Source organism: Heterodontus francisci, chromosome 10 (genome assembly GCF_036365525.1).
Source record: "Heterodontus francisci isolate sHetFra1 chromosome 10, sHetFra1.hap1, whole genome shotgun sequence".
Taxonomy (NCBI): domain Eukaryota; kingdom Metazoa; phylum Chordata; class Chondrichthyes; order Heterodontiformes; family Heterodontidae; genus Heterodontus; species Heterodontus francisci.
The window spans coordinates 122,764,439-122,786,669 of NC_090380.1; the positions used below are offsets into that span (position 1 = coordinate 122,764,439).

The following is a 22,231-nucleotide window of genomic DNA, read 5'->3' on the forward strand; positions in this document are numbered from 1 at the left end:
AAGTTGGCGAGTCTACTACTGTTGCAGGCAGGGCGTTCCACGCCCCTACTACTCTCTGCGTAAAGAAACTACCTCTGACATCTGTCCTATATCTATCACCCCTCAACTTAAAGCTATGTCCCCTCGTGTTTGCCATCACCATCCGAGGAAAAAGACTCTCACTATCCACCCTATCTAACCCTCTGATTATCTTATATGTCTCTATTAAGTCACCTCTCCTTGACAATGACCGCGCAATCACTGCTCCCTGCAACAACCCGTCATTCCATGATACACCTCATTGGGAAAGGGAATGGCAAAGCACCATCACAGGTATGGGAACATAGTAGTTATGTTACTGGACTAGAGTTTAAATCCCACCACAGCAGTTTGTGAATTTGAATTTAAATTAAACCTTCTTCGGTCACTGACCCGAAACGTTAACTCTGCTTCTCTTTCCACAGATGCTGCCAGACCTGCTGAGTGGTTCCAGCATTTTTTGTTTTTATTTCAGATTTCCAGTATCCGCAGTATTTTGCTTTTATCATCCCATGGGCTTTTACCTTCTTAACCAATCTCCCATGCGGGACCTTATCAAAAGTCTTACTGAAGTCCATGTAGACTACATCAACTGCTTTACCCTCATCTACACATCTAGTCACCACCTCGAAAAATTCAATCAAATTTGTTAGACACGATCTCCCCCTGACAAAGCCATGCTGACTATCCCTGATTAATCCCTGCCTCTCCAAGTGGAGATTAATTCTGTCCCTCAGAATTTTTTCCAATAGTTTCCCAACCACTGATGTTAGACTCACCGGTCTGTAATTACCTGGTTTATCCCTACTACCCTTCTTGAATAATGGTACCACATTCACTGTCCTCCAATCCTCTGGTACCTCTCCTGTGGCCAGAGAGGATTTGAAAATTTGTGTCAGAGCCCCTGCTATCTCCTCCCTTGCCTCACATAACAGCCTGGGATACAACTCATCTGGGCCTGGGGATTTATCCACTTTTAAGCCCGCTAAAACAGCTAATACTTCCTCCCTTTCAATGCTAATATGTTCAAGTAAATCACAATCCCCCTCCCTGATCTCGACACCTACATCGTCCTTCTCCTTAGTGAACACCGATGAAACGTAATCATTCAAAACCTCACCTATGTCCTCCGGCTCCACACACAGATTGACACTTTGGTCCCTAATGGGCCCTACTCTTTCCTTGGTTATCCTCTTACCCTTAATATACTTATAAAATGCCTTAGAATTTTCCTTTATCTTGCCCGCCAGTGATTTTTCATGTCCCTTCTTTGCTCTCCTAAATACTTTTTTAAGTACCCATCCACCCCCCCCACCCCAACACACTTTGTGCCTCCACTGTTTTCAAGGCTCTGAATCTGCCATAAGCCTTTTTTTCCCTTATCCAATCCTCTATATCCCTTGACATCCAGGGTTCCCTGGACTTGTTGGTCCTACCCTTCACCTTTATGGGTACATGTTGGCCCTGAATCTCACTATTTCCTTTTTGAATGACTCCCACTGAACTGATGTAGACTTTCCTACAAGTAGCTGCTCCCAGTCCACTTTGGCCAGATCCTGTTTTATCATTTTGAAATCGGCCTCCCCCCAATTCAGCACCTTTATTTCCAGTCCCTCTTTGTCCTTTTCCATAACCATCTTAAATCTTACAGAGTTATGGTCACTATCCCCGAAATGTTCTCCCACTGACACTTCTACAACTTGTCCAGCTTCATTCCCTAGGATTAGGTCCAGTACTGCCCCTTCTCTTGTAGGACTTTCTCCCTGCTGGCTCAAAAAGCTCTCTTGAATGCACTATAAGAATTCTGCCCCCTTTAAGCCTTTTGCACTAAGATTATCCCAGTTGATATTGGGGAAGTTGAAATCCCCTACTATTATTACCCTATTATTTTTACACCTCTCTGCGATTTGCCTACATATCTGCTCCCCTATCTCTCCCTGACTGTTTGGTGGCCTGTAGTACACTCCCAGCAAAGTGATTGCCCCCCTTTTTGTTTTTAAGTTCTACCCATATGGCCTCATTTGGTGACCAACCCTAATTCAATTCAACCCTAATTCTTACCGGAGAGAAGCTGTGGGGAGAACGCCGGGAGCGGAGCCGATAAATCGACCCCGAGGATCGAGGCCCAGTCTCTTACCTTCCGGGAGCGGAGAGCAGTCGAACCTCTCCCAGCGCGCCGGAGTTTTGAAAAAAAAGGCAAACAGTGACATCAGAGGAGAGCTGCATGCTGATAGGTTGGTGAGGAGTAGCTGTTAGAATATCTTAAAAAAAAGGGGAAAGTTGTTTTTTTTGTTGGTAAAAAAACCTCTGGTGTTAAGGTGAGTACGACTAAAGTGGGTAGAACAAGGCCCCTAAGTATAATTAGTATTTTTTAATTAAGGGAGTAACTAATTAATCTAAGGGTAAGTCATGACAGGAGAGCTCAGCCCCATGATATGCCCCTCCTGCACTATGTGGGAAATCAGGGACGCTTCCAGTGTTCCTGACGACCATGTGTGCAGGAAGTGTATCCATCTGCAGCTACTGGCTACCCACATTACGGAGCTGGAGCTGCGGGTGGATTCACTGTGCAGCATCCGCAATGCTGAGGATGTCGTGGATAGCAGGTTTAGTGGGGTGGTCACACCGCAGGTAATGGCTGCACAGGCAGAAAAGAGATGGGTGACCACCAGGCGGAGTAGTAGACGCAGGCAGGTAGTGCAGGATGGTATGTTGCCTCCCTGGTGCTCGGGTCAAGGATGTCTCGGAGCGGCTGCAGGACATTCTGAAAGGGGAGGGTGAGCAGTCAGAGGTCGTGGTCCATATTGGTACTAACGACATAGGCAGGAAGAGAGATGAGGTTCTGCAAAGTGAATAGAGGGAGTTAGGCAGAAGGTTAAAAAGCAGGACCTCTAGGGTTGTAATCTCAGGATTACCTCCTGTGCCACGTGCTACTGAGGGTAGGAATAAGAGGATTAGGCAAATGAATGCAGGAAGTGTACCCAGTTGCAGCTCCTCACAGACCACATGGATCGGTTGGAGCGGCAACTGGATGCACTTAGGAGCATGCAGGTGGCGGAAAGTGTCATAGACAGGAGTTTTAGAGAAGTGGTTACACCCAAGGTGCAGGCAGATAGATGGGTGACCGCTAGAAGGGGCAGGCAGTCAGTGCAGGAATCCCCTGTGGCTATCCCCCTCTCTAACAAGTATACCGTTCTGGATACTGTTGGGGGGGAATGGCCTATCAGGGGAAAACAACAGCAGCCAGAGCAGTGGCACCACGGCTGGCACTGTTGTTCAGCAGGGAGGAACAAAGCGCAGAAGAGCAATAGTTATAGGGGACTCTATAGTCAGGGGCACAGATAGGCGCTTCTGTGGACATGAAAGAGACTCCAGGATGGTATGTTGCCTCCCTGGTGCCAGGGTCAAGGATGTCTCTGAACGGGCAGGGGGCATTCTGAAGGGGGAGGGTGAACAGCCAGAGGTTGTGGTACACATCGGTACCAACGACATAGGCAGGAAGAGTGATGAGGTCCTGCAGGGGGAGTTTAGAGAGTTAGGTAGAAAGTTAAAAGACAGGACCTCTAGGGTTGTAATCTCGGGATTACTCCCTGTGCCACGTGCCAGTGAGGCTAGAAATAGGAAGATAGTGCAGCTAAACACGTGGCTGAGCAGCTGGTGTAGAAGGGAGGGTTTCAGATATCTGGACCATTGGGATCTCTTCAGGGACAGATGGGACCTGTACAAGAAGGACGGGTTGCATCTAAACTGGAAGGGCACTAATATCCTGGCTGCGAGGTTTGCTAGCGTCACTCGGGAGGGTTTAAACTAGTGTGGCAGGGGGGTGGGAACCAGAGCAGTAGGACAGCAAGTGAAATAAATGAGGGGGAGCTAGTAAATAAGGCCAGTATGACTAAGAGGAAGAGCAGGCAGGGAGATGTTGCGGAGAACAGCGGGACTGGTGGTCTGAAGTGCAGTTGTTTCAATGCGAGAAGTATAACAGGTAAGGCAGAAGAACTTAGAGCTTGGATTAATACTTGGAAATATGATGTTGTTGCTATTACAGAGACTTGGTTGAGGGAAGGACAGGATTAGCAGCTAAATGTTCCAGGATTTAGAAGCTTCAGGCGGGATAGAGGGGGATGTAAAAGAGGTGGGGGAGTTGCATTACTAGTTAAGGAGAATATCACAGCTGTACTGCGGGAGGACACCTCGGAGGGGTCATGCAGCGAGGCAATATGGGTGGAGCTCAGGAATAGGAAGGGTGCAGTCACGATGTTGGGGGTTTACTACAGGCCTCCCAACAGCCAGCGGAAGGTAGAGGAGCAGATATGTAGACAGATTTTGGAAAGATGTAAAGGTAACAGGGTTGTAGTGGTGGGTGATTTTAACTTCCCCAATATTGACTGGGACTCACTTAGTGCTAGGGGCTTCGATGGGGCAGAATTTGTAAGGAGCATCCAGGAGGGCTTCTTGAAACAATATGTAGATAGTCAGGAATGGGGCCATACTGGACCTGGTATTGGGGAATGAGCCCGGCCAGGTGGTCGAAGTTTCAGTAGGGGAGCATTTCGGGAGCAGTGACCATAATTCCGTAAGTTTTAAGGTACTTGTGGATAAGGATAAGAGTAGTCCTCGGGTGAAGGTGCTAAATTGGGGGAAGGCTAATTATAACAATATTAGGCAGGAACAACTGCAACAACTACCGTGGAATCTCCCTGCTCAGCATAGTGGGGAAAGTCTTTGCTCGAGTCGCTCTGAACAGGCTCCAGAAGCTGGCCGAGCGCGTCTACCCTGAGGCACAGTGTGGCTTTCGTGCAGAGAGATCGACTATTGACATGCTGTTCTCCCTTCGTCAGATACAGGAGAAATGCCGTGAACAACAGATGCCCCTCTACATTGCTTTCATTGATCTCACCAAAGCCTTTGACCTCGTCAGCAGACGTGGTCTCGTCAGACTACTAGAAAAGATCGGATGTCCACCAAAGCTACTAAGTATCATCACCTCATTCCATGACAATATGAAAGGCACAATTCAACATGGTGGCTCCTCATCAGAGCCCTTTCCTATCCTGAGTGGTGTGAAACAGGGCTGTGTTCTCGCACCCACACTTTTTGGGATTTTCTTCTCCCTGCTGCTTTCACATGCGTTCAAATCCTCTGAAGAAGGAATTTTCCTCCACACAAGATCAGGGGGCAGGTTGTTCAACCTTGCCCGTCTAAGAGCGAAGTCCAAAGTACGGAAAGTCCTCATCAGAGAACTCCTCTTTGCTGACGATGCTGCTTTAACATCTCACACTGAAGAGTGCCTGCAGAGTCTCATCGACAGGTTTGCGTCTGCTTGCAATGAATTTGGCCTAACCATCAGCCTCAAGAAAACGAACATCATGGGGCAGGATGTCAGAAATGCTCCATCCATCAATATTGGCGACCACGCTCTGGAAGTGGTTCAAGAGTTCACCTACCTAGGCTCAACTATCACCACTAACCTGTCTCTAGATGCAGAAATCAACAAGCGCATGGGTAAGGCTTCCACTGCTATGTCCAGACTGGCCAAGAGAGTGTGGGAAAATGGCGCACTGACACGGAACACAAAAGTCCGAGTGTATCAGGCCTGTGTCCTCAGTACCTTGCTCTACGGCAGCGAGGCCTGGACAACGTATGCCAGCCAAGAGCGACGTCTCAATTCATTCCATCTTCGCTGCCTTCGGAGAATACTTGGCATCAGGTGGCAGGACTATATCTCCAACACAGAAGTCCTTGAAGCGGCCAACACCCCCAGCTTATACACACTACTGAGTCAGCGGCGCTTGAGATGGCTTGGCCATGTGAGCCGCATGGAAGATGGCAGGATCCCCAAAGACACATTGTACAGCGAGCTCGCCACTGGTATCAGACCCACCGGCCGTCCATGTCTCCGTTATAAAGACGTCTGCAAACGCGACATGAAATCGTGTGACATTGATCACAAGTCGTGGGAGTCAGTTGCCAGCATTCGCCAGAGCTGGCGGGCAGCCATAAAGACAGGGCTAAATTGTGGCGAGTCGAAGAGACTTAGTAGTTGGCAGGAAAAAAGACAGAGGCGCAAGGGGAGAGCCAACTGTGCAACAGCCCCAACAAACAAATTTCTCTGCAGCACCTGTGGAAGAGCCTGTCACTCCAGAATTGGCCTTTATAGCCACTCCAGGCGCTGCTTCACAAACCACTGACCACCTCCAGGCGCGTATCCATTGTCTCTCGAGATAAGGAGGCCCAAAAGAAAGAAAGAAAAAAGAAGGCAGGAACTGAAGAATTTAGATTGGGGGCGGCTGTTTGAGGGTAAATCAACATCTGACATGTGGGAGTTTTTCAAACGTCAGTTGATTAGACTCCAGGACCAGCATGTTCCTGTGAGGAAGAAAGACAAGTTTGGCAAGTTTCGGGAAGCTTGGATAACACGGGATATTGTGAGCCTAGTCAAAAAGAAAAAGGAAGCATTTGTAAGGGCTGGAAGGCTAGGAACAGATGAAGCACTTGAGGAATATAAAGACAATAGGAAGGAACTTAAACAAGGAGTTAGGAGGGCTAAAAGGATTCATGAAAAGTCATTGGCAAACAGGATTAAGGAAAATCCCAAGGCTTTTTATACATATATAAAGAGCAAGAGGGTAACTAGGGAAAGGGTTGGCCCATTCAAGGACAGAGAAGGGAATCTATGTGTGGAGCCAGAGGAAATGGGCGAGGTACGAAATGAGTACTTTGCATCAGTATTCACCAAGGAGAAGGACTTGGTGGATGATGAGCCTAGGGAAGGGAGTGTAGATAGTCTCAGTCATCTCATTATCAAAAAGGAGGAGGTGTTGGGTGTCTTGCAAAGCATTAAGGTAGATAAGTCCCCAGGGCCTGATGGGATCTACCCTAGAATGCTGAGGGAGGCAAGGGAAGAAATTGCTGGGGCCTTGACAGAAATCTTTGCATCCTCATTGGCTACAGGTGAGGTCCCAGAGGACTGGAGAATAGCCAATGTTGTTCCTTTGTTTAAGAAGGGTAGCAAGGATAATCCAGGAAATTATAGGCCGGTGAACCTTACGTCAGTGGTAGGGAAATTATTAGAGAGGATTCTTCGGGACTGGATTTACTCCCATTTGGAAACAAACGAACTTATTAGCGAGAGACAGCATGGTTTTGTGAAGGGGAGGTCGTGTCTTACTAATTTGATTGAGTTTTTTGAGGAAGTGACAAAGATGATTGATGAAGGAAGGGCAGTGGATGTTGTCTATATGGACTTCAGTAAAGCCTTTGACAAGGTCCCTCATGGCAGACTGATGCAAAAGGTGAAGTAACACGGGATCAGAGGTGAGCTGGCAAGATAGATACAGAACTGGCTCTGTCAAAGAAGACAGAGGGTAGCAGTAGAAGGGTGCTTTTCTGAATGGAGGGATGTGACTAGTGGTGTTCTGCAGGGATCAGTGCTGGGACCTTTGCTGTTTGTAGTATATATAAATGATTTGGAGGAAAATGTAGCTGGTCTGATTAGTAAGTTTGCGGACGACACAAAGGTTGGTGGAGTTGCGGATAGTGATGAGGATTGTCAGAGGATACAGCAGGATATAGATCGGTTGGAAACTTGGGTGGAGAAATGGCAGATGGAGTTTAATCTGGACAAATGTGAGGTAATGCATTTTGGAAGGTCTAATGCAGGTGGGAAACATACAGTAAATGGCAGAACCCTGAGGAGTATTGACAGGCAGAGAGATCTGGGCGTACAGGTCCACAGGTCACTGAAAGTGGCAACGCATGTGGATAAGGTAGTCAAGAAGGCATACGGCATGCTTGCCTTCATCGGTCGGGGCATAGAGTATAAAAATTGGCAAGTCATGCTGCAGCTGTACAGAACTTTAGTTAGGCCACACTTAGAATATTGCGTGCAATTCTGGTCGCCACACTACCAGAAGGACGTGGAGGCTTTGGAGAGGGTACAGAAGAGGTTTACCAGGATGTTGCCTGGTCTGGAGGGCATTAGCTATGAAGAGAAGTTGGATAAACTATGATTGTTTGCACTGGAACGACGGAGGTGGAGGGGCGACATGATAGAGATTGACAAAGTTATGAGCGGCATGGACAGAGTGGATAGTCAGAAGCTTTTTCCCAGGGTGGAAGAGTCAGTTACTAGGGGACATAGGTTTAAGGTGCGAGGGGCAAAGTTTAGAGGGGATGTGTGAGGCAAGTTCTTTACACAGAGGGTGGTGAGTGCCTGGAACTTGCTGCCGGGGGAGGTGGTGGAAGCAGATACGATAATGACGTTTAAGAGGCATCTTGACGAATACATGAATAGGATGGGAATAGAGGGATACGGTCCCCGGAAGTGCAGAAGGTTTTAGTTTAGGCAGGCATCAAGATAGGCTCAGGCTTGGAGGGCCGAATGGCCTGTTCCTGTGCTGTACTGTTCTTTGTTCTTTGAATGCGTGGCTGAGGAGCTGGTGTAGGCGGGAGGGCTGCAGCTACTTGGATCATTGGGTTCTCTTCTGGTGCAGAGGTGACCTATACAAGAAGGACGGGTTGTATCTAAACAGGAGGGGGACCAACATCCTTGCGGGGAGGTTTGCTAGCACTACTCGGAGGGGGGGTTTAAACTAGTCTTGCGGGGGGTGGGACCCAAAGTAGTAGTCTCTCCGATGAGATAGTTGAAGCAAATGTAAAGGTTAAAGCAAGCAAGTCCAGTAGGCAGGCCGGGCAGGGGCAGGACGGGGAGTGTGGAAGGTCTGGTAGGCTAAACTGCATTTACTTTAATGCAAGAAGCCTTACAGGTAAGGCAGATGAACTCAGAGCATGGATCGGTACATGGGATTGTGATATTATAGCTATTACAGAAACGTGGTTGAGGGATGGGCAGGACTGGCAGCTCAATGTTCCGGGGTACCGATCCTTCCGGCGTGACAGAGGTGGAGGTAAGAGAGGAGGGGGAGTTGCACTATTGATTAGGGAGGACATCACGGCAGTACTTAGAGAGGATATCCTGGGGGGGAATGTCCAGCGAGGCCATATGGGTAGAACGTAGAAATAAGAAAGGGGTGATCACTTTGATGGGATTATACTAAAGGCCCCGCAATAGTCAGAGGGAAGTGGAGGAGCATATAGGTAGGGAAATCACAGATAGGTGTAGGAATTATAGGGTTGTAATAGTAGGTGATTTTAACTTCCCTAATATTGACTGGGACTGCCTTAGTGCTAAGGGATCAGATGGGGAAGAATTTGTTAAGTGTGTCCAGGATAGTTTTCTGAAGCAGTATGTGGATGGCCCTACTAGAGAAGGGGCTACACTCGACCTCCTCTTTGGAAATGAGGATGGGCAGGTGGTTGATGTGTCAGTGGGGGAGCACTTTGGGACCAGTGACCATAACTATCAGCTTCAAGATAGTTCTGGAAAAGGATAGGACTGGTCCTCAGGTTGAAGTCCAAATTGGGGGAAGGCTAATTTCGATGGCATCAGACAGGAACTCTCAAAAGTCGAATGGGAGAGGCTGCTTACAGGTAAAGGGACGTCTGGCAAGTGGGAGGCTTTTAAAAGTGAGATAGGAAGAGTTCAGGGCCGGCATCTTCCTGTTAGATGGAAGGGCAAGGCTGGCAAGTTTAGGGAACCTTGGTTGACGAGGGATATTGAGGGTCTGGTCAGGACAAAGAAGGAGGCATTTGTCAGGTATAGGCAGCTAGGGTTGAGCGAGTACCTCGAGGAGTATAGGGGATGTAGGAGTACACTTAAGAAGGAAATTAGGAGGGTGAAAAGGGATCATGAGATTTCCTTGGCAGATAAAATAGAGGAGAATCCTAAAAGATTCTATAAGTATATTAAGAGTAAAAGGGTAGCTAGGGAGTAGGTCCCCTTAAGGATCAGTGTGGTAATCTATGTGTGGAGCTGCGGGAAATGGGCGAGGTCTTAAATGAATATTTCTCGTCCGTATTTACTGTGGAGAAGGTCATGGAAGTTAGTGAGTTCAAGGAAGGGAACAGCGATATCCTGGAGCATATCAACATTACAAAGGAGGTGGTGTTGGAGGTTTTGAAACACATTAAGGTGGATAAATCCCCAGGGCCTGAGCAGGTGTAACCTAGGATGCTATGGGAAGCAAGGGAGGAGATTGCTGGGGCCCTGGCAGAGATTTTTGTATCATTGTTAGCCACGGGTGAGGTACCGGAAGACTGGAGGATAGCTAATGTTGTGCCTTTATTTAAGAAGGGCAGCAGGGATAAACCAGGGAACTACAGGCCGGTGAGCCTTACATCAGTGGTGGGAAAGTTATTGGAAGGGATTCTGAGAGACAGGATTTATACGCATCTGGAAAGGCATGGTCTGATTAGGGATAGTCAGCATGGCTTTGTGTGTGGGAAATCATGTCTCACGAATTTGATTGAGTTTTTCGAGGAGGTGACCAAGAGGATTGACGAGGGCAGGGCGATGGACGTTGTCTACATGGACTTTAGCAAGGCCTTTGACAAGGTCCCGCATGGTAGGCTGGTCCAGAAGCTTCGAACAGATGGAATCCAGTGTGAGCTAGCAAATTGGATACAAAATTGGCTTGGTGATAGGAGGCAGAGGGTGGTAGTGGAGGGTTGTTTTTCAGATTGGAGGCCGGTGACCAGTGGTGTGCCGCAGGGATCGGTGCTGGGCCCTCTGTTGTTTGTCATATATATTAATGACTTGGATGTGAATGTAAGGGGCATGATTAGTAAGTTTGCAGATGACACCAAAATTGGGGGTATAGTGGACAGTGAAGAAGGTTGTCTAAGGTTACAACAGAATATAGATCAACTGGGAAAGTGGACAAGGGAGTGGCAAATGGAATTTAACAGACAATTGTGAAGTGATGCATTTTGGGAAGTTAAACCAGGGCAGGACATATACAGTGAATGGCAGGGCCCTGGGGAGTAGTGTTGGGCAGAGAGACGCTGGGGTGCAAGTCCATAGTTCCCTGAAAGTGGCAACACAGGTAGACAGGGTGGTGAAGAAGGCGTATGGCATGCTTGCCTTCATTGGCCGAGGCATTGAGTACAAGAGTTTGGACGTCATGTTACAGTTGTACATGACGTTGGTTAGGCCGCATTTGGAGTAGTGTGTGCAGTTCTGGTTGCCGCACTACAGGAAAGATGTGATTAAGCTAGAGAGGGTGCAGAAAAGATTCACAAGGATGTTGCTGGTTTGGAGGGCTTGAGTTATAAAGAGAGATTGGATAGGCTGGGTCTGTTTTCCCTGGAGCGAAGGAGGCTGAGCGGGGACATGATAGAGGTATATAACATCATGAGAGGCAAAGATAGGGTAGATAGCCAGAGTCTGTTTCCCATGGTAAGGGTGACTAAAACTAGAGGGCATAGATTTAAGGTGAGAGGGAGGTGGTTTAAAGGGGATCAAAGGGGTAAATTTTTCACACAAAGAATAGTGAGTATCTGGAACGAGCTGCCAGAGGAGGTGGTGGAGGCAGGAACAGTAGCAACATTTAAGAGGCATCTGGACAGGTACTTGAATGAGCAAGGCATAGAGGGATATGGAATTAATGCAGGCAGGTGGGATTAGTATAGAAAGGCATTATGGTCGTCATGGACGCGGTGGGCCAAAAGGTCTGTTTCTATGCTGTACGACTCTCTGACTCAATGAGGAGTGTAGGAGAGCATGCCAGGAGTAGCACCGGGCATACGTAAAAGTGAGATGCTAACCTGGTGAAGCTGCAAAACAGGACTACATATATGCTGAACAGCAGAAGCAGCATGTGATAGACCAAGCTAAGTGACCCCACAACCAACGGATCAGTTCAAAGCACTGAAGACCTGTCACATCCAATTGTGAATGGTGATGGACAATTAAACAACTAACTTTTGAAGGAGGCTCCACCAACTTCCCCATCCTCAATGATCTGTGCAAAAGAAGAGGCAGATGTATTAGCTTTGATGAGGAGGAATTTCCTCCGAGGGTGAAAGTTTCTTTGGAATTCTCTGCCGCAGAGGGCTGTGGAGGTTCAGTCATTGAGTATGTTCAAGACTGAGATTGATAGATTTCTACATATTAAAAACATCAAGGGATACAAGGATAGTGCAAGAAAATGGTGTTGAACTAGATCAGCCATGATCTCATTGAATGGCAGAGCGGGCTTGAAGGGCTGAATGGCCTCCAACAGCTCCTACCTCTTGTGTTCTTATGCCCATCTTCAGCCAGAATTGCTGCGTGGATGATCCATCTCAGCCTCCTGAGGCCCCCAGCTTCACAGATGTCAGTCTTCATCTAATTCGATTCACTCCACATGATATCAAGAAACGACTGAAGGCACTGGATACTGCAAAGGCTATGGGTCCTGACAATATTCCAGCAATAGTACTGAAGACCTGTGCTCCAGAAATTGCCGAGCCCCTAGCCAAGCTGTTCCAGTACAGCTACAACACTGGCATCTACCCTGCAATGTGGACATTTAAAAAAAAAAATTATTTCTGGGATGTGAGCATCACTGGCGAGGCCAGCATTTATTGCCCATCCCGAAAACTGCCCAGGTATGTCCTGTTCACAAAATTTATTTTTTATTTATTTATTTAGAGATATAGCACTGAAACAGGCCCTTCGGCCCACCGAGTCTGTGCCGACCATCAACCACCCATTTATACTAACCCTGCACTAATCCCATATTCCTACCACATCCCCACCTGTCCCTATAATCCTTTACCACCTACCTATACTAGGGGCAATTTATAATGGCCAATTTACCTATCAACCAGCAAGTCTTTGGCTGTGGGAGGAAAACGGAGCACCCGGCAGAACCCACGCAGACACAGGGAGAACTTGCAAACTCCGCACAAGCCGTGCCCAGAACTGAACCCGGGTCGCAGGAGCTGTGAGGCTGCGGTGCTAACCACTGCGCCACCCAAATTAATTAATTGAATTTAAATTCCACCAGCTACCCTGATGGGATTTGAACCCATGTCCTCAGGGCATTAATCTGGGCCTCTGGATTACTATTTCAGTGACATTACCACTGCGCCACCATCTCTCCAGCAGGACAAATCCAATCCGGCCAATTACCGCCCCATCTGTCTACTCTCGGTCAACAGCAAAGTGAAGGAAGCGGTACTTGCTGAGCAATAACCTGCTCAGTGACGCTCAGTTTGGAATCTGCCAGGGCTACTCAGCTCCTGATCTCATTACAGCCTTGGTTCAAACATGGACAAAAGAGCTGAACTCTTGAAGAGGTGAGGTGAGAGCAACTGCCCTTGACATCAAGGCAGCATTTGACCGAGTGTGGCATCAAAGAGCCCGAGCAAAACTGAGGTCAATGGGAAAACCCTCCACTGGCTGGAGTCATACCAAGCACAAAGGAAGATGGTTGTGGTTTTTGGAGGTCAATCATCTGAGCTCCAGGACATCACTGCAGGAGTTCCCCAGGGTAGTGTCCTAGGCCCAACCATCTTCAGCTGCTTCATCAATGACCTTCCTTCAATCATAAGGTCAGAAGTGGGGATGTTCGCTGATGATTGCACAATGTTCAGCACCATTAGTGACTCCTCAGATACTGAAGCAGTCTGTGTAGAAATGTAGCAAGATCTGGACAATATCCAGGCTTGGGCTGATAAGTGGAAAGTAACATTCGCGCCACACAAGGACCATCTCCAACAAGAGAGAATCTCACCATCTCCCCTTGATGTTCAATGGCATTACCATCGCTGATTCCCCTACTATCAACATTCTGGGGGTTACCATTGTCCAGAAACTGAACTGGACCAGCCACATAAATACTGTGGCAACAAGAGCAGGTCAGAGGCTGGAGATTCTGCGGTGAGTAACTCACCTCCTGACTCCCCAAAGCCTGTCCACCATCTACAAGGCACAAGTCAGGAGTGTGATGGAATACTCTCCACTTGCCTGGATGGGTGCAGCTCCAACAACACTCAAGAAGCTCAACACCATCCAGGACAAAGCAACCCACTTGATTGACACCCTATCCACCACCCATTCACTCCCGTTCACCACTGACGCACAGTGGCAGCAGTGTGTACCATCTACAAGATGCACTGCAGCAACTCACCAAGGCTCCTTTGACAGCACCTTCCAAATCTGAGATGTCCACCACCTAGAAGGACAAATGCATGGGAACACAACCACCGACAAGTTCCCCTCCAAGCCACACACCATCCTGACTTGGAACTATATCGCCGTTCCTTCACTGTCACTGGGTCAAAATCCTGGAACTCCCTTCCTAACAGCACTGTGGGTATACCTACCCCACATGGACTGCAGTGGTTCAAGAAGGCAGCTCACCACCACCTTCTCAAGGGTAATTACGGATGGGCAATAAAGGCTGGCCTGGCCAGCGACCCCCACATCCTGGGAAATAGTACATTTTTAAAAAAGACCCACTGCTGAATTAGAGAGAGTCAAAAAAAATGCAACAGATCCAACGTCTTATTAAATAAATGATTTATTTCCAGTCAGAAAGATAAATCTTTAAAATATTTATATGTAAATTAATTTTAAAAGATTGATTTTAGTTATTTATTTTGATATATTAATACTGCACAAACTGGACGGTACAGGAACAAATGTAGCACAGAGTTTGAATGTTAGAAGCAAGACTTGACAAAATCTACCAACAAACTAGAGAAACCTTCACAGATAGTGCAAACCCGACAGGTCAGAGGTCAGTCCTCGATCAGCCACAGGTCAGAGCTTCACGCACTGACCACTGGGACTTGTGATACCCCAGTCTCTGTCGGGTTGGTAGGGGGAGACCATGTCTTCACAGGCAGTGAGGGAGCAAAACCAGGAGGGAGATGAGTCCTCATTACCACAGTTGGATTCAAACGTCCTCACTGGGGAGACAGGAAATCGGAGCCTAGCGACAGAGCAGTGAGGGGGCAGGTCAGAGCAGATCACATGGCCAGGATCTAAGAAAGCGAGACACAGACACACAGACAGACAACTACAGACTAAGTCACCTGCCCAGGATGTATATTAAAGTACAGATGCGCACACACTCACATTCACAAGGTTTAATCACGGTTTTGTTTTGCCTCTCTAGTTTCCTGAACTATTCCCAGCCAGAGGTGACCCACAGGTTGGACCAGCCCTAACAATGCTGATAACAAGAGATAGGTTTGTACAGGTAATAGCTGAGATAGGAAGGCTGGGTTCATTAAGGTGTGTTTGGGTATGAGCAGTGGGTTTACACAGTTGAGAGTTCAGCTGTTGTACACTGTGCACACAATTATTAAGCATTGTAATCTGACTGAACAAAAATCACAAACAAATTTCAATTTTCCACGAGCGCACAGTGACCCAAGAAGAGACTGCCCAACATCCAATGAGCAGCGAGCATCTCCCATCACCTGGCGATGTCCAATGAGCAGCGACGAATATGTAGTTTGTCGTCGCTAAGAGTCGAGCTTGAAGCATAAAATGACAATATAGAACGAACCAGAAGTACCAGACAGCTGATGTCTCAGAAGGCAACATAACAGAAGCTTCAAACAAATCTAGTGCTCTGAGTTACAGTTAGAGTTCCATGGTAACTGATAATTCATCTGAAAAATTAGCATATCTAAAGCTCTTGTTTCTCCCCTTAGTAAAACAGGACACCGACTCTCACTGGGGTACGGGTTCCACACACACTGACTCTCACTGGGGTACGGGTTCCACACACACTGACTCTCACTGGGGTACGGGTTCCACACACACTGACTCTCACTGGGGTACGGGTTCCACACACACTGACTCTCACTGGGGTACGGGTTCCACACACACTGACTCTCACTGGGGTACGGGTTTCACACACACTGACTCTCCCTGGGGTACGGGTCCCACACACACTGACTCTCCCTGGGGTACGGGTCCCACACACACTGACTCTCACTGGGGTACGGGTTCCACACACACTGACTCTCACTGGGGTACGGGTCCCACACACACTGACTCTCACTGGGATACGGGTTCCACACACACTGACTCTCACTGGGGTACGGGTCCCACACACACTGACTCTCACTGGGGTACGGGTTCCACACACACTGACTCTCACTGGGGACGTGTCCCACTCACACTGACTCTCACTGGGGTACGGGTCCCACACACACTGACTCTCACTGGGGTACGGGTCCCACACACACTGACTCTCACTGGGGTACGGGTTCCACACACACTGACTCTCACTGGGGTACGGGTTCCACACACACCGACTCTCACTGGGGTAGGGGTTCCTCACACACCGACTCTCACTGGGGTACGGATCCCACACACACTGACTCTCACTGGGGTACGGGTTCCACACACACTGACTCTCCCTGGGGTACGGGTTCCACACACACTGACCCTCCCTGGGGTACGGGTCCCACACACACTGACTCTCACTGGGGTACGGGTCCCACACACACTGACTCTCACTGGGATACGGGTTCCACACACACTGACTCTCACTGGGGTACGGGTCCCACACACACTGACTCTCACTGGGGTACGGGTCCCACACACACTGACTCTCACTGGGGTACGGGTTCCACACACACTGACTCTCACTGGGGACGTGTCCCACTCACACTGACTCTCACTGGGGTACGGGTCCCACACACACTGACTCTCACTGGGGTACGGGTCCCACACACACTGACTCTCACTGGGGTACGGGTTCCACACACACTGACTCTCACTGGGGTACGGGTTCCACACACACCGACTCTCACTGGGGTAGGGGTTCCACACACACCGACTCTCACTGGGGTACGGGTTCCACACACACTGACTCTCACTGGGGTACGGGTTCCACACACACCGACTCTCACTGGGGTAGGGGTTCCACACACACTGACTCTCACTGGGGTACGGGTTCCACACACACTGACCCTCCCTGGGGTACGGGTCCCACACACACTGACTCTCACTGGGGTACGGGTCCCACACACACTGACTCTCACTGGGGTACGGGTCCCACACACACTGACCCTCCCTGGGGTACGGGTCCCACACACACTGACCCTCACTGGGGTACGGGTACCACACACACTGACCCTCACTGGGGTACGGGTTCTACACACACTGACTCTCACTGGGGTACGGGTACCACACACACTGACTCTCCCTGGGGTACGGGTCCCACACACACACTGACTCTCCCTGGGGTACGGGTCCCACACACACTGACTCTCCCTGGGGTACGGGTTCCACACACACTGACTCTCACTGGGGTACGGGTTCCACACACACTGACTCTCACTGGGGTACGGGTTCCACACACACTGACTCTCACTGGGGTACGGGTTCCACACACACTGACTCTCACTGGGGTACGGGTCCCACACACACTGACTCTCACTGGGGTACGGGTCTCACATACACTGACTCTCACTGGGGTACGGGTTCCACACACACTGACTCTCACTGGGGACGATCATAATTTATGAACCCAGAGTGTGATGTCAGGATAAGAGCAGAAAATGCTGGAAATACTGAGCAGGTCCGGCAGCATCTGTGAAGAGAGAAGCAGAGTTAATATTTCAGGCTGATGACCTTTCATCAGAACTGGGAAGGGTCACTGAGCTGAAACGTTAACTCTGCTTCTCTCTCCACAGATGCTGCCAGACCTGCTGAGTATTTCCAGCTTTTATAGTATATTGCTTTTGCTGGAATATTTGACTGTGAAGGCTATCTTAACTATAATTCATCTGTCCTCCCAGTGAGAACCAGGGATACTGATTGGGGGCAGGAACCCAAGCTGTCATTTCCTCTCCTTGAACCAGGGGTACTGAGGACAATTGTATTTCCTACTGTCCCCCTGCCCGAGACAAACTGACTGACCATAGACTGGGGATAGAGGCTGCAGGCTGTGGAACGTCTTTAATCATTGGTCCTGAAAGGACAAAGGCTGATCTTTCCCCTCTCACTGCATCAGGCGATTGGGATTTCGAGTTCCATCCAGGAAAAGGAGTTGGACACCAGAGGCATATGGACTCAGAAGTGGGGGCAAGTTTGGCAACTGTTGACACAGGGCAGAGCAGCACGGGGCAAAGTGTGAGTTACAGTCCCAGCTGTACCCTATTCCCCAAGTAAGGGCAGGAAAAGGAGCACAGACACTGGGTGGGTTCCACAGCTGCTCTGTCAGAGAAAGGAAGGGTCACCTTCTTTCTCCTGTTGTCACAGTGCCCAGACACTGAAGTCCCGGTGCTGGGGTCGGAGGACTGAGGGTCTTTGGAGGGGCTACAGGGGAGGGTGTGACATTTTTATCTGTTCGCAGGTTATCAGTTTCTGCCGTCTGGGAAGTGTGAAACACCAACTCAACTCACACTGGAGCCTTCCAGCCACAGAAACAGCCTCTGTCTGATCTACCCACTGTGCACTGGCTCTCTTGGTCTGATCAATGGTGACTCAGTGAGTAAAGAGCTCATAGTAAACTGAGCAGGCCCAGCCGCCTGCCCTCAAATATACAATCCAACCTGCTTGATGCACCAAGGCCACAGGAGAGGAAGTGAAAGGGGGGGGGGTTCAGGGAGAAACAAGAGGGAAGAGGGGGTGGAGGGGGTGGAGGGGGTGGAGGGGGAGGAGGGGGAGGAGGGGGTGGAGGGGGTGGAGGGGGTGGAGGGGGTGGAGGGGGTGGAGGGGGTGGAGGGGGTGGAGGGGGTGGAGGGGGTGGAGGGGGTGAGGGGGAGGAGGGGGTGAGGGGGAAGAGGGGAGGGGAAGGGGGGTGGGGAAGGAGGGGGTGGAGGGGGAGGAGGGGGAGGAGGGGGAGGAGGGGGAGGAGGGGGTGGAGGGGGTGGAGGGGGAGGAGGGGGTGGAGGGGGAGGAGGGGGTGGAGGGGGAGGAGGGGGTGGAGGGGGTGGAGGGGGTGGAGGGGGAGGAGGGGGAGGAGGGGGAGGAGGGGGTGGAGGGGGAGGAGGGGGAGGAGGGGGTGGAGGGGGTGGAGGGGGAGGAGGGGGTGGAGGGGGTGGAGGGGGTGGAGGGGGTGGAGGGGGTGGAGGGGGTGGAGGGGGTGGAGGGGGAGGAGGGGGAGGAGGGGGTGGAGGGGGTGGAGGGGGAGGAGGGGGAGGAGGGGGTGGAGGGGGAGGAGGGGGAGGAGGGGGAGGAGGGGGTGGAGGGGGAGAGGGGGTGGAGGGGGAGGAGGGGGAGGAGGGGGAGGAGGGGGAGGAGGGGGAGGAGGGGGAGGAGGGGGTGGAGGGGGTGGAGGGGGAGGAGGGGGAGGAGGGGGTGGAGGGGGAGGAGGGGGAGGAGGGGGTGGAGGGGGAGGAGGGGGAGGAGGGGGAGGAGGGGGTGAGGGGGAGGAGGGGGTGGAGGGGGAGGAGGGGGTGAGGGGGAGGAGGGGGTGAGGGGGAGGAGGGGGTGAGGGGGAGGAGGGGGTGGAGGGGGAGGAGGGGGTGAGGGGGAGGAGGGGGAGGAGGGGGAGGAGGGGGAGGAGGGGGAGGAGGGGGAGGAGGGGGTGAGGGGGTGAGGGGGAGGAGGGGGTGAGGGGGAGGAGGGGGTGAGGGGGAGGAGGGGGTGAGGGGAAGAGGGGAGGGGAAGAGGGGTGGTGGGAGGGGGGTGGGGAAGAGGGGGGAAGAGGAATGGGTATAAGTGGACCAGAGACCATTTAAGGAGATCTGAAGGTTAGCCTGTTTTACTCTCAAAGTTACCTCAACACAAGGATGAGGATCTTTGTGAAGTTTGCTGATACAATTAAAACCAAGCACTGGCAGCACCATCCGTGTGCAAACTACCACAAACAGCCAATCAGCAACTTTGAATCATTCAACATCAAAATGAACGGGAATTACTGGACAGGACGCGGGCTGGGATCAGAGGCTGGAGGTCAGAGATTCAACACCTCCTGTCACACAGATTGGCCATCAGTGAAGTGTGGATCAGCAGCACTGAACCAGGAAAACGCACAGCCCAGGATTCATTCACTGTGATTCATTGTAAAAATATTGATCATTCATTGTTAATTGTTATGCAAAATTTAGCACAGTTATGTGCCCATCAATTGCACATCTATCCAGCACATATGCCCAACAATCTACAGCTCTCCCACATCATCAGAACACAATGTCCTCACTCCTCCAGTGCAAAGGGAGTCTCTCTCTATACAAGCTGGCACGACAGACAAACATGGGCAGATGTTTGAGATGTGGGCAGGGCTGCGATTGCACAGCATGGCTGCAAGTACACAGCACCCGCGTAGCATTCCCGCAGGGAGGGTTTGCCCCAGCTGCTGACAGGGGGCAGAGGTGGGGGGATAGTGTAGGGCAACCTCTCCCTGCCTCAGACATTCACACTGAAGAGTTTCATCCCCATACAGCGGACACAGGGAACGCTCAGTCTGCCCTGTCACACACGCTGTGGGACAAATCTCTCCAGTAATGACATGTCTTACAGCAGTTGCCTTGGACCAGGAGTGCTTACCATGGCTACACAGGTGCGGTGCCGTGCAGCCAGGATGGGTTATATGGTGGTTGCGTGGATTATTATCTCAGGGTTCTCGATCTGCTGCTTGCTCTGCACCACTCGCAGCTCCAACTGTGCTGCACTTGGCTTCTTACCCGGTCCGGCCAAAGCTGCAGAGAGAAAGGAGGCACAGAGATTAGATACAGAGTAAATCTCCCTCTACACTGTCCCATCAAACACTCCCAGGACAGGTACAGCACAGGGTTTGATACAGAGTAAAGCGCCCTCTACACTGTCCCCATCAAACACTCCCAGGACAGGTACAGCACGGGGTTAGATACAGAGTAAATCTCCCTCTACACTGTCCCATCAAACACTCCCAGGGCAGGTACAGCACGGGGTTAGATACAGAGTAAAGCTCCCTCTACACTGTCCCCATCAAACACTCCCAGGACAGGTACAGCACGGGGTTAGATACAGAGTAAAGCTCCCTCTACACTGTCCCCATCAAACACTCCCAGGACAGGTACAGCACAGGGTTAGATACAGAGTAAAGCTCCCTCTACACTGTCCCCATCAAACACTCCCAGGACAGGTACAGCACGGGGTTAGATACAGAGTAAATCTCCCTCTACACTGTCCCATCAAACACTCTCAGGACAGGTACAGCACTGGGATTGGCTGCTCTCTGATTTGGGAGCCTGAGTGCATCAACGAGGTGCAGCTGACTGTGGCTGTGTGCACAGGTTGGAGGCTGCAGGCTGTGTGACTGCTGCAAGAGGGAGAGACTGAGACTGAAAAAAGGGTTTTTCCACATTTTCAACAAAGGAAGGAAGGCAGAGAACTGGAAGAACTGGAAGCTCTTTTGTGAGTTTGTTTTGTACTGAAAGTCTTTTTCATTGATTGTTGGGGGTGGGGAAAGAAGAGACCTGAAGACCTTGGGTGGGGCTGTATTGTTCAATAGGGAGCTCCTGTGTTTAACATCTTTGGATAGGGAGCTCCCTCCCCACCCCAACTATTAAGCCTGGGACAGCTGGAGCTGCCCAGGTGAAGAGACTTATTATCTGAACATCGAAGGAGGCGTGTGCCTGGGCAGCTTACAGCTGACCCAGGTGAAGACATCACCCCACCCTCCCAACTGGAAGACCAGCTACAAGACTTGTGCAATACTAACAAAGACTGATTCCTCTTGGCCTTCCTCTCCCTCAGCCTCTTCCCCTGTGCCTCATCCTTTAAATGTTACATTTTTGATTTATTGTATTTGCTCTTTTCTTTTTTTTTCTCTCAGCAAAGTGCCTGTAACTCTTCCACCCCATGACTTCTCAGTCCTCTCCGGTGGCGGGGCCCTCCTATGCTGCAGCAGCTGAGACAGCTGCTCCTGTGGCCCCGTCACCATTTAAAATCTTAACATCAAAGCATGGGGTGAAGAGTTACACCCATCCTAATATGACTATTGAGGCTTGTGTTAAGGCAATGGCCGTGGTTGTCGGCCCCTCGGCCATTGTCGCAGCCTCAAAGATGTATGGGAAGGCTGTGTTCTTCCTGAAGACCGAGCGGGCTGTGTCCCTCGCCCTAAGTACGGGGCTCACAGTGGGTGGGATTTTCCTGCCAGTGGACCCTCTGGGGGCCACTGCACATCGGGTAACCTTGTCGAACGTCCCACCCTTCATTCCTGATGAGCTCCTCCTCCCCCATCTACACCATCTGGGGGAGGTGAGGTCAGGGATCACCCCAGTCCCGCTTGGTCTTCGGGAGCACAGCCTCCGACATGTCTACTCCTTCCGCCGCCAGCTATTCATGCAGCTGGCGCGGGAGGAGGTCTTGGAGGGCCACTTCAGTATAGAGTTTCAGGGGACGGCCTACCGCGTCTTCTGGACCTCGGAT

At 50.5% G+C, this 22,231-nt stretch overlaps 1 protein-coding gene across 2 annotated transcripts in view; it reads right to left on the bottom strand.

The window, feature by feature from the left end:
* Positions 1-19,394: 19,394 nt before the first annotated feature.
* The window catches only part of pdxka (pyridoxal (pyridoxine, vitamin B6) kinase a), a 48,485-nt gene continuing 45,648 nt past the window's right edge, over positions 19,395-22,231 (bottom strand). Inside the window, exon 10 of one of the 2 annotated variants that reach the window (XM_068040077.1) lies at positions 19,395-20,517. In XM_068040077.1, coding sequence (XP_067896178.1) covers positions 20,428-20,517 — 90 coding nt within the window. In that variant the 3' untranslated portion in view covers positions 19,395-20,427. The remainder of the gene's footprint in view (positions 20,518-22,231) is intronic. The other variant, XM_068040076.1, reaches the window with a different exon arrangement.